This window comes from Parus major, chromosome 22, assembly GCF_001522545.3.
Source record: "Parus major isolate Abel chromosome 22, Parus_major1.1, whole genome shotgun sequence".
Lineage (NCBI taxonomy): Eukaryota > Metazoa > Chordata > Aves > Passeriformes > Paridae > Parus > Parus major.
In genome coordinates this window covers 722,358-735,944 of record NC_031790.1, presented here as the reverse complement: position 1 = coordinate 735,944, position 13,587 = coordinate 722,358, and the positions used below count along the sequence as shown (strand labels likewise).

General features: G+C 60.8%; 3 protein-coding genes across 3 annotated transcripts in view; 1 reads left to right on the top strand and 2 right to left on the bottom strand.

Annotated features, from left to right (window-relative positions):
- STAMBP (STAM binding protein) overlaps positions 1 to 830 on the bottom strand; it is a 14,968-nt gene extending 14,138 nt beyond the window's left edge. The window contains exon 1 of the mRNA XM_019008805.2: positions 577 to 830. Within this exon, the coding sequence (XP_018864350.1) occupies positions 577 to 686 (110 nt within the window). The 5' untranslated portion in view covers positions 687 to 830. The remainder of the gene's footprint in view (positions 1 to 576) is intronic.
- Positions 831 to 1,325: 495 nt separating this feature from the next.
- Positions 1,326 to 6,789, bottom strand: LOC107213816 (RNA/RNP complex-1-interacting phosphatase-like). Its single transcript, XM_015648642.2, has 10 exons — positions 6,676 to 6,789; positions 5,833 to 5,908; positions 5,055 to 5,186; positions 4,466 to 4,589; positions 3,978 to 4,038; positions 3,637 to 3,683; positions 3,299 to 3,374; positions 2,654 to 2,761; positions 2,165 to 2,280; positions 1,326 to 1,921 (listed from the first exon to the last, which is right to left on the bottom strand). The coding sequence occupies exons 1-10, from the start codon at positions 6,708 to 6,710 to the stop codon at positions 1,326 to 1,328; spliced, it is 1,371 nt and encodes a 456-aa protein (XP_015504128.2). The 5' UTR covers positions 6,711 to 6,789.
- A 451-nt stretch (positions 6,790 to 7,240) lies between these two features.
- On the top strand, positions 7,241 to 13,582 carry PROM2 (prominin 2; the record flags this gene model as incomplete). Its single annotated transcript, XM_033519389.1, has 19 exons — positions 7,241 to 8,793; positions 8,984 to 9,033; positions 9,135 to 9,337; positions 9,432 to 9,552; positions 9,728 to 9,791; positions 9,900 to 9,989; positions 10,072 to 10,271; positions 10,349 to 10,423; positions 10,509 to 10,572; positions 10,677 to 10,836; positions 10,933 to 11,085; positions 11,397 to 11,520; positions 11,997 to 12,088; positions 12,166 to 12,250; positions 12,357 to 12,503; positions 12,589 to 12,660; positions 12,745 to 12,837; positions 12,926 to 12,979; positions 13,373 to 13,582. Coding segments are annotated over exons 1-19 (2,280 nt in total), but the record flags the coding sequence as incomplete, so codon positions are not given.
- Between the last annotated feature and the right edge of the window lie 5 nt (positions 13,583 to 13,587).

The window sequence follows — 13,587 nt, the reverse complement described above, 5'->3', positions numbered from 1 at the left end:
GTTCTGAGGGGAAAGATGGCCCGGTCAGAACCACCCAAGTGGATCCTCCATCCTGAGGGGAAAGATGGCCCGGCCAGAACCGCCGGACTGAACTCTCCGTCCTGAGGGGAAAGATGGCCCGGCCAGAGCCCCAGAACGAGTTCCCTCTCTCCTGAGGGCAAAGACGGCCCGGCCAGAACCGCCGGACCGAATCCCCTTTCCTGAGGGGAAAGATGGCCCGGTCAGAACCCCTGTCCTGAGGGGAAAGCTCTCCCAGCCCAAAGCAGATCTCCCTTCCCACAGCCAGACCCCCGCCCCCGCCGAGATTCTCCTTGCTAAAGTGAATACGGCACAGCCGGAACGCTCCGGAGCGGCTTCCGCTCCTTACAGAGAAGATTCCAGACCCCCCCGACCGCGCCTCCATACGAGACCCTCCGGCCCCCCTCCCCACAACCGGTGCGGTCTCTCGGGAGAGGTCCCAGAACCACGGTCCCGGCGGTTCGAGCCGCCCCCGATGCTCGGAGGGTCCCCCCCAGCAGAGGTCGGGACCCCCATCCCGCAGAGCCCTCCCCATCCCCAGCCCAGCCCTGACCGGACCTGGCGCGCCCGCCGCCGCCGGTTGCCCTCAGCACTTCCGGGTTCTTCCCCACACACCGAAGCACCGCCCAGCCTCGCTTCCGGCAGCCAATCAGAAACCGCCTCAACATCCGGGTACGTAGCACCCACACCCACTTCCGCCCTGCCGCTTCCGCTTCCTCTTCCCCCGCGGTACGCCGTGCGTCATGACGTCACAGCTCACGTCTTAAAGGGGCAGCACCCGCGGAAAGGCCGCGCTCCGGCCCAACCCAAACCCGGCCGTTTTCACCCCAAAACCGGGCGAGCCCTTCCCGACCCCCCCCGGAGCGCGAATCCTTCACGGACCCCTCCGGGAAAATGACTGCTCCACACCCAGACTGCAGTTTGCACAGCGTGAAAATTTACTTTAGCAAAAGTGGGTAAAAACCAGACACAAAAATCCGGTGTTTCAGGCCCAATCCCGTTTTCTTGATGAGGAAACCAACAAAAACCCGTTTTGTTGAAAGTTCTTGGGATGCCTGAGGATTTCTTTAGGATTATTGCAGCTCTGCTTGAGTCTGTGTTTATTTTTATTCCCTGCATCCCCCACGGGGTCGGACTCTGCGCGGCATGGCGTTAAAAAAATTCCGTGTAAAAGCATCTGGGGGCAGGAAAAGAAATCAGATTAAAAAATAGCCCTGTTCAGCTGCTCCACACCCAGCTCCTGGCTGAGCCACAGCCGTCCCCTGCAGCCCTGGGAGGGTTTTTCCTGGTGGAAATCTCTGCTGCTGTCAGGATATTTCTTGTTGTCGCGGTTTGTGTTTCCTGCGCCGGCGTTTCCTGGCAGGTGAGGGCTCCTGGGGCGGCCAGGGATGAGGGATCTGCGTGGGGAACAGCTCCTTGTGCTGCTTCTTGAGGGGTGGGGAAAGGCAAAAGTTCTTGGGGGGGAAAGGGGAGGGTGGTGTGTGCTCCAGGAAACTCTGATCCAGGTAACCCTGCTTCCTCTGCTCCAGGTGATTCTTCTTCCTCTGCTCCAGGTGATTCTGCTCTGGGAAACTCTGATCCAGGTGATTCTGCTCCAGGTGATTCTGCTTCAGGAAACTCTGCTTCCTCTGCTCCAGGTGATTCTGCTTCCTCTGATCCAGGTGATTCTGCTCCAGGTAACTCTGCTCCAGGTGATTCTGCTGCCTCTGCTTCCTCTGCTCCAGCTTCTTCTGCCTTTGTTCCAGATGATTCTGCTCCAGATGATTCTGCTGCCTCTGCTCCGGGAAATTCTGCTCCAGGAAACTCTGCTGCCTCTGTTCCAGCTTCTTCTGCCCTTGTTCCAGATGATTCCGCTGCTTCTGCTCCAGCTTCTTCTGCTGCCTCTGCTCCAGATGATCCTGCCCTTGTTCCAGATGATTCTGCTCCAGCTGCTCCAGCTTCTTCTGTCTCTTCTCCAGCTTCTTCTGCTGTCTCTTCTCCAGCTTCTTCTGCTGTTTCTTCTCCAGCCTCCTCTGCTTCCTCTGCTCCAGCTTCTCCAGCTGTTTCTGCTCCAGCTGCTCCAGCTGTTTCTGCTCCAGCTGCCCCAGCTGTTTCTGCCCCAGCTGTTTCTGCTCCAGCTGTTTCTGCTCCAGCTGTTTCTGCTCCAGCTGTTTCTGCTCCAGCTGTCCCTGCCCCAGGGCCCTGTTCCTGTGGCCCAGCTCCTGGGGCTGTCCCTGAGCCGTGGGACCAGGCTGCTGCTTCTTCCTGGAGCTGCCGGGGCTCCTGCAAGGAAATTGGGGAGTCAGCACCCAAAAAAAGGCTGGGTGGGAACTCCCTCCTGGAAATTTCCCTGGAAATTCCTGGATTTCCCTGGGAATTTCCTGAATTTCCCTGGGAATTTCCTGAATTTCCCTGGGAATTTCCTGGATTTTCCTGGGAATTTCCTGGATTTTCCTGGGAATTCCTGGATTTCCCTGTAATAAATTCCTGGATTTCCCTGTAAATTCCTGGATTTCCCTGGAAATTCCTGGATTTCCCTGTAATAAATCCCTGGATTTCCCTGTAAATTCCTAGATTTCAGCTGGCAAAGCCCTGGCTGAGCTGCAGCTCGTGAAAACCCAGCTGGAATTTTCCAGAAGAAGGGGAAAACACCTACCTGGGCACTGCCAGGGGTGGCTGCTGCTTCACCAGCTGCTTCTGGGGCTTGCCTGGGGCGCTGCCTTTTTTCCTGGAGAGGTCCGAGCCCAAATTCTTCAGCTCACAGCTGCTTTTGAAGGGAATTTTAAGGAGAAATCCAGATGTTTTCACTGGAAAAACTGAGTTTTTTCGCTCACTGAGTGATCACATCAGCTCTTTCACACTGGATCCCTGCCCTTCCCGTCTCTGCTTGGCCAGAAAAGGGGGGCTGGGTGTTTTTCCATCCAGTTCCAATCCCAGAATGGTTTGGAAAGGACATTAAATCCCACCCAATCCCTCCCAGGGACACCTTCCTCTACCCCAGGCTGCTCCAACCTGACCTGGGAAGCTTCCAGGGATGGAGCAGCCACAGATTTTTCTGGGAATTCCATCCCAGCCCATCCCCACCCTCCCAGGGAGGGATTTCTCCCGACATCCCACCCAACCCTGCCCTCTGTGAGTTTTAAACCATTTTTAAACCATTTTAAAATACTTTAAACCATTTTCCCCCTTGCCCTGGCTCTCCCTGCGTGCTCCCCCAGCTCCCACCTCCCCTCCTGGAGCTGCCCTGAGCTTTGTCACCTCCTCCAGGAGCTCTCCTCCCTCCTGGAACACCCTGACTCACTTTTTCAGGGCTCTCCTCTGCAGATCCTGGATGTAGTTTGGTCTCTCCATGGGATGCCCTCGAGACTTGTTGAACACTGGGGAGAGACAGAGTGACCCCAAAACGAGTCAGCCTTGGGGCTGCTGAGCAGTTTAAACCCCCCAGAAAGGTTTGAACCCCCCCCAGAAAGGTTTGAACCCCCCCCAGAAAGGTTTGAAACCCCCCCAGAAGGGTTTGAAACCTTCCAAGAAGGGTTTGAGACCCCCCAGAAGGGTTTGAACCCCTTCACCAAGCAGAGTTCCCCCCCTGGAGCCATCCCAAACCTCCCTGAGCACTCCCCACCCCAGCAGGACACTCACACTCTATGGCAGCATTTGGCTCCATGCCTTCAACATCAATCAGGTACCTGCACACAGCAGCGAGAAACCCCTAATTACACAATTAATTATGAAAACACTGACGGGCTGGTGATGATTTAAACAGGAAAAAAAAAATTAAAAAAAAAAAAAAGGAGTGGGGAGTTTTAAACCTTTTATTTAAATGCCAGAATGATCAGCATTTAATGGTGAATTTTGGGATGAAAACCCCATCCTAATAAAAGCTGTAAATCCATGCAAGTCTGGGATCACAGAAATGACTCCTCTCTTGATTTCTGCTGGAAATGGCACCACTGAAGCTCACCTGGGCCAGCAGAGCTCACCTGCAGACCAAGTAGCCAGTCCTGTTCAAGCCATGTGTGCAGTGCACCCCGATGAGTTTATCTGGAACACACACAGGGAATGTTCAGCTGCTTCTCCTCCCAAATCTCCCCCAAATCTCCCCAAAATCTGCATCAAACCTCCATCAGTGAACAGAAACAACCACCACATCACCGTGGCTATGCCTAATTAGCACCCAAGTTCATCAGCTCGTTAATCCTGGCAGCTCATCTGCATAATGCCAGAGCTCAGAGTGGATGGAGGCACAAATCACCAGGGAATCCTGCGGTGGTTTGGGTTGGAAAGGAGCTCAAACCCACCCAGTGCCACCTCCTGCTGTCCCAGGCTGCTCCAAACCCATCCAGCCTGGATCAGCAGAGCCAATTCCTCCAGCAGGAAAATCCCAATTTGTCACCTCCACATTCCCACATCAAGAGAAGGAAAAGAAACTGCCAGCAGCAGCAGCAGAGTCAGGGAGATCCACGCTCACCATTGTCTTTGTTGTCTGTCAGGAACTTTTTCACCAGGTAATTAAACCTCAGAATGGTTCTTCTGTTTGGGATCTCACGTCCCATGGTCAGGATCTTCGAGTACCTCAGTGTGGGGGGCAGCTCCTACAAGAAAAACCCTCAATCATTTAAAATAAAACCACAAAGATTCTTGCTAATTAAAGAATCCCAGGTAATAAACCAGAATGACCAATTTTCCCACCCAGCCTCAAAGAGCAGCCACGCAATTTTAGGTGAGAAAAGCTGTGTTTTACTCCCTGCAGAGAGAACATTCTGGATTATTCCTTTGCTCTGTTTTGTCCCTGGAGATGATGGAGCACACACTGAAGCTGGAACACCTTTCCCATGACTGCCCACCCAGCCAAAGCCGTTTGCAATCAGCTCTTCCCCTCCTCAACAGCATTCCCAACCTTGGGCTGGCTCAGAGAGGATCTGGGGGTTGGAGATTCGATCAGAAACGCCTCACTGGCCTTCCAGGCTTCACCTCAGCCCCTTCCAGGGGATTCCAGGCCCTCCCACCGTGGCAGGCTGTTGTTTTTGGGGAGAATCCCCGGGTTTCTGAGCGCTGACCTCGCGGCCGTAGTAGCGCGTGGTGTACGTCAGGTCGATGATCAGCCCCAGCTCCTCCTTCCGCTCCTTGACCTTCCTGATGAGGTCATGGGGGGAAAATCTCTCTTCTGGCAGGAGGTTCTGCTCAAAACTCTGTGGGAAGGGATGTTTTTAGTTCAGTTATTGAACCTGGGGGCGTTGTGGTGGGTGGGGAGAGGCTGCTGCTCCGGAGTGTGCTGGAGATCGGGGATGACTCGGGCAAGAGGAACCGGCTGAAGCAGAGCAGGGTTTGGTCACTGAATCCTGGGGTGGTTTGGGCTGGAAAGGAGATTAAAACTCATCCAGTTTTATGGGCAGGGATGTGTTCAGGGACTCAGAGCTTTGGGGCTGCTCAGCTGGGAGCTCCCAGGGGCGAGTGACGAACTTTTAACCGCGGTGAAACCCCGCAGCGAGAAACGCACCGGGACGCTGCAGCTGGAAGCTGCAAACCAAGGATTCAGCTCAAAACCACGGAATCACAGATCCAGCGAGGCTGGAAAAGCCTTTCAACACCATCCAGAGCCAGCTGTGCCCAGCCCAGAGTGCCACATCCCACCCTGCCTTGGATATGGGCACCCCAAACTTCCCCAGGTTCCAAACCCTGACTGCCCTTCTCAGGAAGAAATTCCCCCTGATGTCCAGCCTGAGCCTCCCCTGGCCCAGCTGACCCCTTCAGAGCCCCCAAAATCCAGCTGTGACCCTCAGGAACTCTCTCCAGGATCCCCACAGCTGTAAAGCACCCCAAAACTGCCCCCCTCACCTTCTTCAGGGGCACCTTGAAGGCGATGAAGCGCGTGCCCGGCATCCTGCAGCCCAGCGGGATGTAGTCGGTCCACCTGCACCCGTGGGGGTGTGAAAACGGGGCAGAGACCCCGGCCCCAGCCCCCCAAACACCCCCAGACCCCCAAACACAACACCCCCCGGCTTGGGAATCACAAATTCACCAGGAGAGAGGATGCTGACAATTCCCCAATGGCCAGGGATCCTCCAAACACCCCCTGATCTGTGGGGACCCCTCAAACTCTGCCCAGTCCTGGGGACCCCTCAAACTCCCCCCAGTCCTGGGGACCCCTCAAACTCTGCCCAGCCCAGGGACCCTCAAATTCCCTCTATTCCTGGGGACCCCTCAAACTCTGCCCAGTCCTGGGGACCCCTCAAACTCCCCCCAGTCCTGGGGACCCCTCAAACTCTGCCCAGCCCAGGGACCCTCAAATTCCCTCTATTCCTGGGGACCCCTCAAATTCCCCCCAGTCCTGGGGACCCCTCAAATTCCCCCCAGTCCTGGGGACCCCTCAAATTCCTCCCAGTCCTGGGGACCCCTCAAACTCTGCCCAGCCCAGGGACCCTCAAATTCCCCCCAGTCCTGGGGACCCCTCAAACTCTGCCCAGTCCTGGGGACCCCTCAAATCCCCCCCTGGCTCAGGGACCCTCACACTCTGCAGCCCCTCACACCCTGCAGCCCCACAGAGCCCCGTCCCCACGACACCCATGTGACACCCGCCGCCCCTGCCGGGTCCCGGCTCCCTCCCAGCAGCCGTGGAGCCCCCGGGATCCCCCGGGCGGGAGGAGCCGCGCTCGGGGCCGCGCTTGGGGCCGCGCTCACCGCTCCGGGACGCGTGAGGCCCCCCTGCCCGCCATGATGGCGACGGCGTCGCGCCCGAGCGTGACGTCACTTCCCGGACTCGCGGGGCACGGTGAGGCCACGCCCACAAGGGAGGACACGCCCACCAGGGAGAGGCCACGCCCCCTCGGCGCCCCGGCGCTCTCGCGCCGCGTAGCGGTCACAGGCGGTACCGCAGTACCGGAGCGGCACCGAACCGGCACCGGAGAGGCACCGGAGCGGCACCGAACCGGCGCTGAACAGGCACCAAACCGGCACCGAACCGGCACCAAACCGGCACCGAACCGGCACCGATCCAGTGCCCATCCCCGAACCCACAGTTATTCCACAATTTCCAGCAGCCCCATGGGTTCTTTAAGCACAGCTGGGAGCAGCAGTTGTCCCTTGGGTCAGGAAGAGAGAGGATAAAAGCATCCCAAAACCATACCAAAAGCATCCCAAAACCATCCCAAAAGCATCCCAAAACCACCCCAAAACCATCCCAAAAACACCATCCCAAAAGCATCCCAAAACCATCCCCCAAAAAAAGTCCCAAAACCATCCCCAAACCATCCCAAAACAAAATCCCAAAAATACCATCCCAAAACCATCCCAAAATCATCCCAAAACCATCCCAAAGTCACCACGGGAATGGGAAATCCGGGAAATCCTGGTGGGAATGGGAAATCCGGGAAATCACCATGGGAATGGGAAATCCGGGAAATCACCGTGGGAAACGGAGGCTGTGGTTGGGAAATGATGATGGGAATGGGAAACCAAGGTGGGAAATCATCCCCAGCGCTGCTGCGGGCTCCCTCGCCCTGCACAGACACATTGGCACATAAATGATCCCTGCTGAAAATTCCAGCCTTTCCTGGCCCTGGAAATTCTGTCCCAGGATGGGACAAAGCCGAGCAGCCACAGGATTTTCCCCTCCGCAACATCCCATTCCCAAGCGGCTGAAATAAAAAAGCTCCGGCTGGGTTGAAAACCCCTTTTCCAGAGGGAAACTTCCAGAAGGAGGGGGAGCAGGCGGATTACCATCCACGCCGGGGAGACGGGGCCGTGGGCAGGCGGTGCTGGGGAAGGGCCGGTCCGACCCGCCCGGCCGAGCAGGGTCGCGGCTCTCGGGGTGCCCTGGGGCCGTCTGGGCTCCCCCCGGTACCCAGATCAGGTTGAACCTCCTGAGCTTCCAGCCCAGCCTGTAATTAGCGCTCGGCCCATGCCGAGGAGGGAGATGCGGGCCCTGGGAAGGAGCCGCGGAAGCCTCGGGGTGTGAGACTGGCGCTGGCTGAGGGTGGAAAATTCGTCTCACACCCGGCCGGAGCGGGCTCGGGGGTCCCTCTCCACGTGTTGCTCCTCGTTTTGTTTTCTTGCTGCTACCCCAGATCTCAGGATGTTTTTCCGAAGGGTGATTCTGACCCCCATCCGCACACGAGGATCCCCCCACAAAGGCTTTCCCACCCCCCAAATGATGCCCAAAACCCCAGATCCCTCCTCCCAAGGTGGCTGTGGTGGGCTGGGGCACCCTCCAGCCCGAGGACAGGGGCTTCACCACCCCCCGTCCCTCTCCCCAAAACCTCGGGGAGCCTTTGGGGAAGGGCTTTGACAGCGGGGACCCCGCGGCGGTGACTCAGGGATGCCGGGGCTTGCGAAACAGGCCCGGGATGATTTTTGGGAGACGCCTCCACTCAGCCCCGCCAAGCCCAGCCGCCCCGGGCAGCCCGTGGGGGGAACAAGCCACGGCAGCGTCTGGGCTTTGAGCAGCGGCTGACCCGTCAGGCAGGTTTCCCGGAGCAGAGCCCAGCCCGCAGCGAGCCGTCCGGAGCCGGGGATGCCTCTCCTGCCGCTCCGAGGCTGACGGAGCCCCCGGCTCTCTGCTCGCCACGGCCGGAGCCATGCGGGCGGCCGGGCTGCTGCTGGCCTGGGCGCTGCTGCTGCAGCACCGCTCTGCCGGTCAGCAGTGCCACCCCTCCGGTCCCACCGGCGTCCTCCGCTTCACCGACCGGCACGCCGAGATCCGGGTGCCGGCTCTGCACCGCGTGCCCAGCTCGCTCGATCCCCTCTACGGCCTCGTCCGGAGCTGCCTGGACCTCATCCAGCAGAACCCGCTGCCCACAGGTGAGCTCCGAGCCGCTGCTGCCGGTACCGGTACCGGCACCGCCGGGGCTCCGCCGGCTGCAATCGCCGCGCCTGGAGCGAATCCAGAGCTCCGGGAAGAGGATTCTGCCTCTGTCCCGGTGCCGCTGCCCCATTAAGGTTGGGGATACATCGGCCTCTTTTCCCTGGGCCATATTTATGATTTTTGCAGAGCTGCTCAGGACAGCCCTGAACGACCCCGGCTCGGTGCGGACGTCTCAGGTGAGCCGGGATCCCGTGGGGACGTTTCGCACCCGGCTCGGGGCACCGGGAGCGCCCCGAGCTCGGTGCGGAGGTGCCGACCAGGCTCTCCCGTGGCTCAGGTGGTGCAGTACGAGCTGGGCTATGTCGTCTGTGCCGCCGTGGCTCTGCTCTTCACCGTGGCCGTGCCGGTGGCCGGGATGTGCTTCTGCTACTGCCGGAGCCGCCGGAGGTGCGGGGGTCGCCTCCGCGCCCACCGGCGCTCGCTGGGCTGCCGCCGCCGCTGCCTGCTGGCCTGCCTGTCCTTCACCTCCCTCATCATCCTGTGAGTCCCCCAAATCACCCCCAAAAAACTCGCAGCGGGCGGGGGGAGCCGTGGTTTAAGGGCAGCGCCGTCACCGCCCGCCGGTTCCCCGCAGGATCGGAGTCACCTGCGCCTTCGTCACCAACCAGAGGGTGAAGGGACAGATGGAGCCGGGGCTGGGGGCTGTGCCCTCCACCCTGCGCACGCTGCGACAGCACCTGGCCAATGTCCCCCAGGTGGGTCCCCGAGCAGGCGCTGCCCGGGCTGGCCGCGTTTCCCTCGGGGCATAGTTGGGCAGGCGAGAGGAGGTGACGCGGCCGCATTAAAAATGGATTTGGAAACGGCAACGCGGGGCTCCCGCCCCTCCCGGCGGCTGCTGCCCCCGGCTGACCGGCTCCTCTGTCCTGGCAGGGCGTGCAGATGGTGGTGGACAAGTTCGAGGTGCCCCGAAAGCAGATCATCTCTGACCTGGGCGGTAAGCGTGGCGCCGGGCAGCACCCCAAGCTTGACCCGGGGGACGGACGAGGTGCTGACGGTGCCCCGGGGACGCACGAGGTGCTGACGGTGCCCCGGTGCCTCGCAGGGCTCAGCCGGAGCGTGGGGCTCTCCATCCACTCGCAGCTCAAGGCCGTGACCTACGCGGCGCTGGAGGACCTGCAGGACCGGGCCGGAGGTACGGCTGGACCGGCACCGGGGCTGAAGCCGATCCGATCCGAGCGGAGCAGCATGACCCAGCCCTGGCCTTTCTCTTTAAGACCTACAGACCTCGCTGCACCATTTACAGATCCTGCACAGGACGGCGCGGGCGCTGGCGGCGGCTCGGGCCGAGCTGGAGCCGGCGCTGCGGGAACGAAGGCGCCGCGTGGTCGCGCTCCTGGACGACCCGCGCTGCACCTCCTGCTCCAGCGTCCTGGGCAGGGCACAGAGCCTGGAGCTGGGCGCCGACTACGGCAAGGTGGGCTCGGGGTCCCTCCCCGCCACCTCCCGAGCCCACCGAGCCCGGGGCTCACGGGCTCCTTCCTCCTCCCCAAGGTGCCGTCGGTGGAGAAGGTGTTGAAGGCGCTGGCCGGGCTGCCCCGAAGTGACTTTGCGGAGATGATTCGCCAGGTTGGGGGTGTCGGGGTGAAGCGGGGGGCTCAGCAAGTGCGGGAAGCTGCAGCTGGGCCTCTCAGCACCCCCTCTTTCCTCGCAGGGCAACGGCACCTTCAACTCCATCCCGGAGCTGGCCGTGGAGAGGATGGCGCAGGTCATCCAGGGTGAGTGGGGCTGCCAGCGCGAGTGGGGACACCCTGCTGGCGGTGAATCCCAGTTTGGGGACACGGGATGCAGGGACCCCTCCAGCGCAGCCTTGTCCCCGCAGATCTGCGGGGCGATTTGGCCCGCACTGCGGAGAAGGTGCAGTCCATCGCCGACGGCTTCCCCCTCCCCGACTACACTCGGCCGGTGAGCGAGGCGCTGCTGAAGGCGGAGCAGCGGAGCCAGCCGTACCTGCGGGAGGTGGAGCGCTTCGAGCGCTACAGGTGACCCTGCGGGCAGCGCCCCACAGAAGGTCCCCGAGCCCCAGGTGCCCCGCATCTCGAGGCTGTGCCCTGCTGCTCTTCTTTCCCCCACCCCAGGTGGATCGCGGGCACGGTGCTGTGTTCCATCATCCTCCTCATCCTCGCCTGCAACGTGACGGGGATGGCCCTGGGGGCGTACGGCCTCTCCAAGCGGGAGGACCCCAGCGACTACGAGTGCCGAGCAGAAGCCGGCGCCAAATTCCTCCTGCTGTAAGCTCTCCTTGATGCTGGGGGGCTCCTCCATCTCCCACACCCCCAAAAAACCCCGGGCAAAGCCAAAGGAGGGACTGGGAGCCGTCCCAGCGGAAAAGCTTTTGAAGGCACCGCCTGCGCCGGCAGGTTTGGGAGAAGCTGCTCCTGCCTGGATGTGGCAGCTCGGCACACCCCGCTCGCAGGGCTGTGCCCAGCCCGGCGTGCCCGGGCTCGGGAAGGAGCCGCGGGGCTGCAGCTGGACGGGCAGGTCCCTTCCTGCCTGCTCGGCTCTGCAAAGCCACCACCGCCGCCTCTTCTCCCTCTTCCAGCGGCGTGGGCTTGGCTTTCCTGTTCTCCTGGCTCCTCATCCTCCTGGTTTTCGCCACCTTCCTGGTCGGGGGCAACATCCAGACGCTGGTTTGCAGGAATTGGGTCAACCAGGAGATTTATAAGGTGTGTGGCCACACATCCGCCCTGCAAATCTCCCCTTTCGTGCACCAAAACACCTCCAAGGGCTCCGTGTCCCCCCCTAAACCCGACTGGAAAAGCCCCGTCCTAGACCAGAAGATTAAGTTTAGGATTATCTCTTGGGATTTGCATCTTCAGCTGGGAATTGCCTTTGTGCTGTTCATTCACTTCCTAATTGCTGTTCCCTGGTCCTCGAGCAGCCCCGGGGCGCTTGGGGCCGGCAGCTCGGGGTTTTGGGGCTGCGGGAGTGGGAATGGGGTCAGGATTCTCCCCATGGCGGTGGGGACAGGTCCCTCCAAACTCCGAGGCTCCGCAGTGCCCGATGCCCAAATAAAGGTGAAATTATTTCAGGCTGTCCTGAGCTACCCCAGGACGCAGCAGCGAGGGCAGAGCACCCCCAGAATTCCTGCTGGGAGCGCCTGTCCCTTACCCCGAGCCGTTTTCCCTCTTTTTTGGCGCAGTTCATCGACACCCCCGGGAACCTCCCGCCCTCCATGAACCTCACCCAGCAGCTCAACCTCAGGAGGGACTCCAACCTCAGCTCCGCGTACCGGTGAGCGCCGCTGGAGCTCTCCCCGTGCTGCCAGGCTGGATTTGGGATGGCTCTGCCCATGTCCCTCTGCCTTCCAGGGAGTGCAAGAGCGGCGCGGGGCTCTGGGAGGTTCTGCAGCTCCACAGCTCCTACGAGCTGGATGAGCACCTGAAAACCCCCAAGGTGAGGGGCTGGCTCCAGCCGGAGCTGCTGGGAGCGGCACGGGGGCCACCAGAGCTTTACTGGGCGTGCTGGGAGCCCCTCAGAGCCCCTCGTGCGACCCTCACAGTACACGGCTGACTTCCAAAAACGCCTGGGCGACTTCACGGCCAACCTGGGGGACGTGAGGCTCCTCCGCAGCGAGGGCAGGCAGGACCTGGAGAGCTTCGCCCGCAGCGGGGTGGACGAGGTGGACTACGGGCGCTTCCAGGAGGAGGTGAGGGATGCTCGGAGCCCTCTGCGGGACGTGCCCCACACCGGGGACCGCGTTTGGGGCACCCCCCGACTCCTTTTTCCCGCAGATGAAAAACCCGGTGGTGCAGACCAGCCTGCCCGGTTTGGCCAGGAACCTGGAGGGGCTGCAGAAAATGCAGGTGAGCGGCGGGGCGAGCGGCGGGGCGAGCGGCGGGGGAGCCCCCGGTGGCCCCGGGGCCGTGCTCAGCCCGCTGTGCCCGCAGAGGAACCGCACGGTGGCCGGGAGGCTCGCAGAGGAGGCGCGGGCGCTGTGGCACATGCAGAACTCCACGGTGCAGTCGCAGGAGGCTTTGGTGGTGAGTCCCTGCCGGGTTGGTGGCAGCTGGCACCGCCTTGAAGGGGACAAAGAGGTTTCTGAGCCTTTCTCACCTCCCTCTCCCACAGGCAAAGCTGGGGGAAAGCGTCCGGTTCCTCTCCCGCTTGGCACCGCACCTCAAGGTACCCGCGAGTCTCTTCCAGCCCCCCAAAATAAACCCTGTGGTGCCCCATGGGTTCCTTCTGCCAAAAAAAAACCCCAAAATCAGTTACAGGGTGATGGCAGAGCCAGGAAAACGCCAGCCAGGAGATAATATTAAAATAAATAAGTAAACCAGAATAAACCCTGTGGTGCCCCATGGGTTCCCTCTGCCAAAAAAAACCCCCAAAATCAGTTACAGGGTGATGGCAGAGCCAGGAAAACGCCAGCCAGGAGAACCGGTCTGCTTATTTAGTGATTAGATTCGGTGCTGCAAATCAGAAATCCCCCCGCAAAGGGGTTTTCCTGCTCGGGGCACATCCCTCTATCCCTGCTCCGGGCCCTAAGGATGCTCTGCCCTCCCTGTGCTTCCCCAGGAGCGCCTGAGGAGGACTCTGGCCACCACGGCGTCCGTGGAAGCCCGGCTGCCCGTGCAAGCCCAGCAGATCCTCCGGCAGGTGAGGCAGGGCTGGAGGAAGCAGAATTCCCCGGAGAGGGAGGAAAGAGGGAGAACGGGGAGATGCAAGAGGGAACGGGGAGCCCTCGGCCTCATTTCCCAGCCGATGTTAGCCCGGAGGTGGCTGGAGAGAGG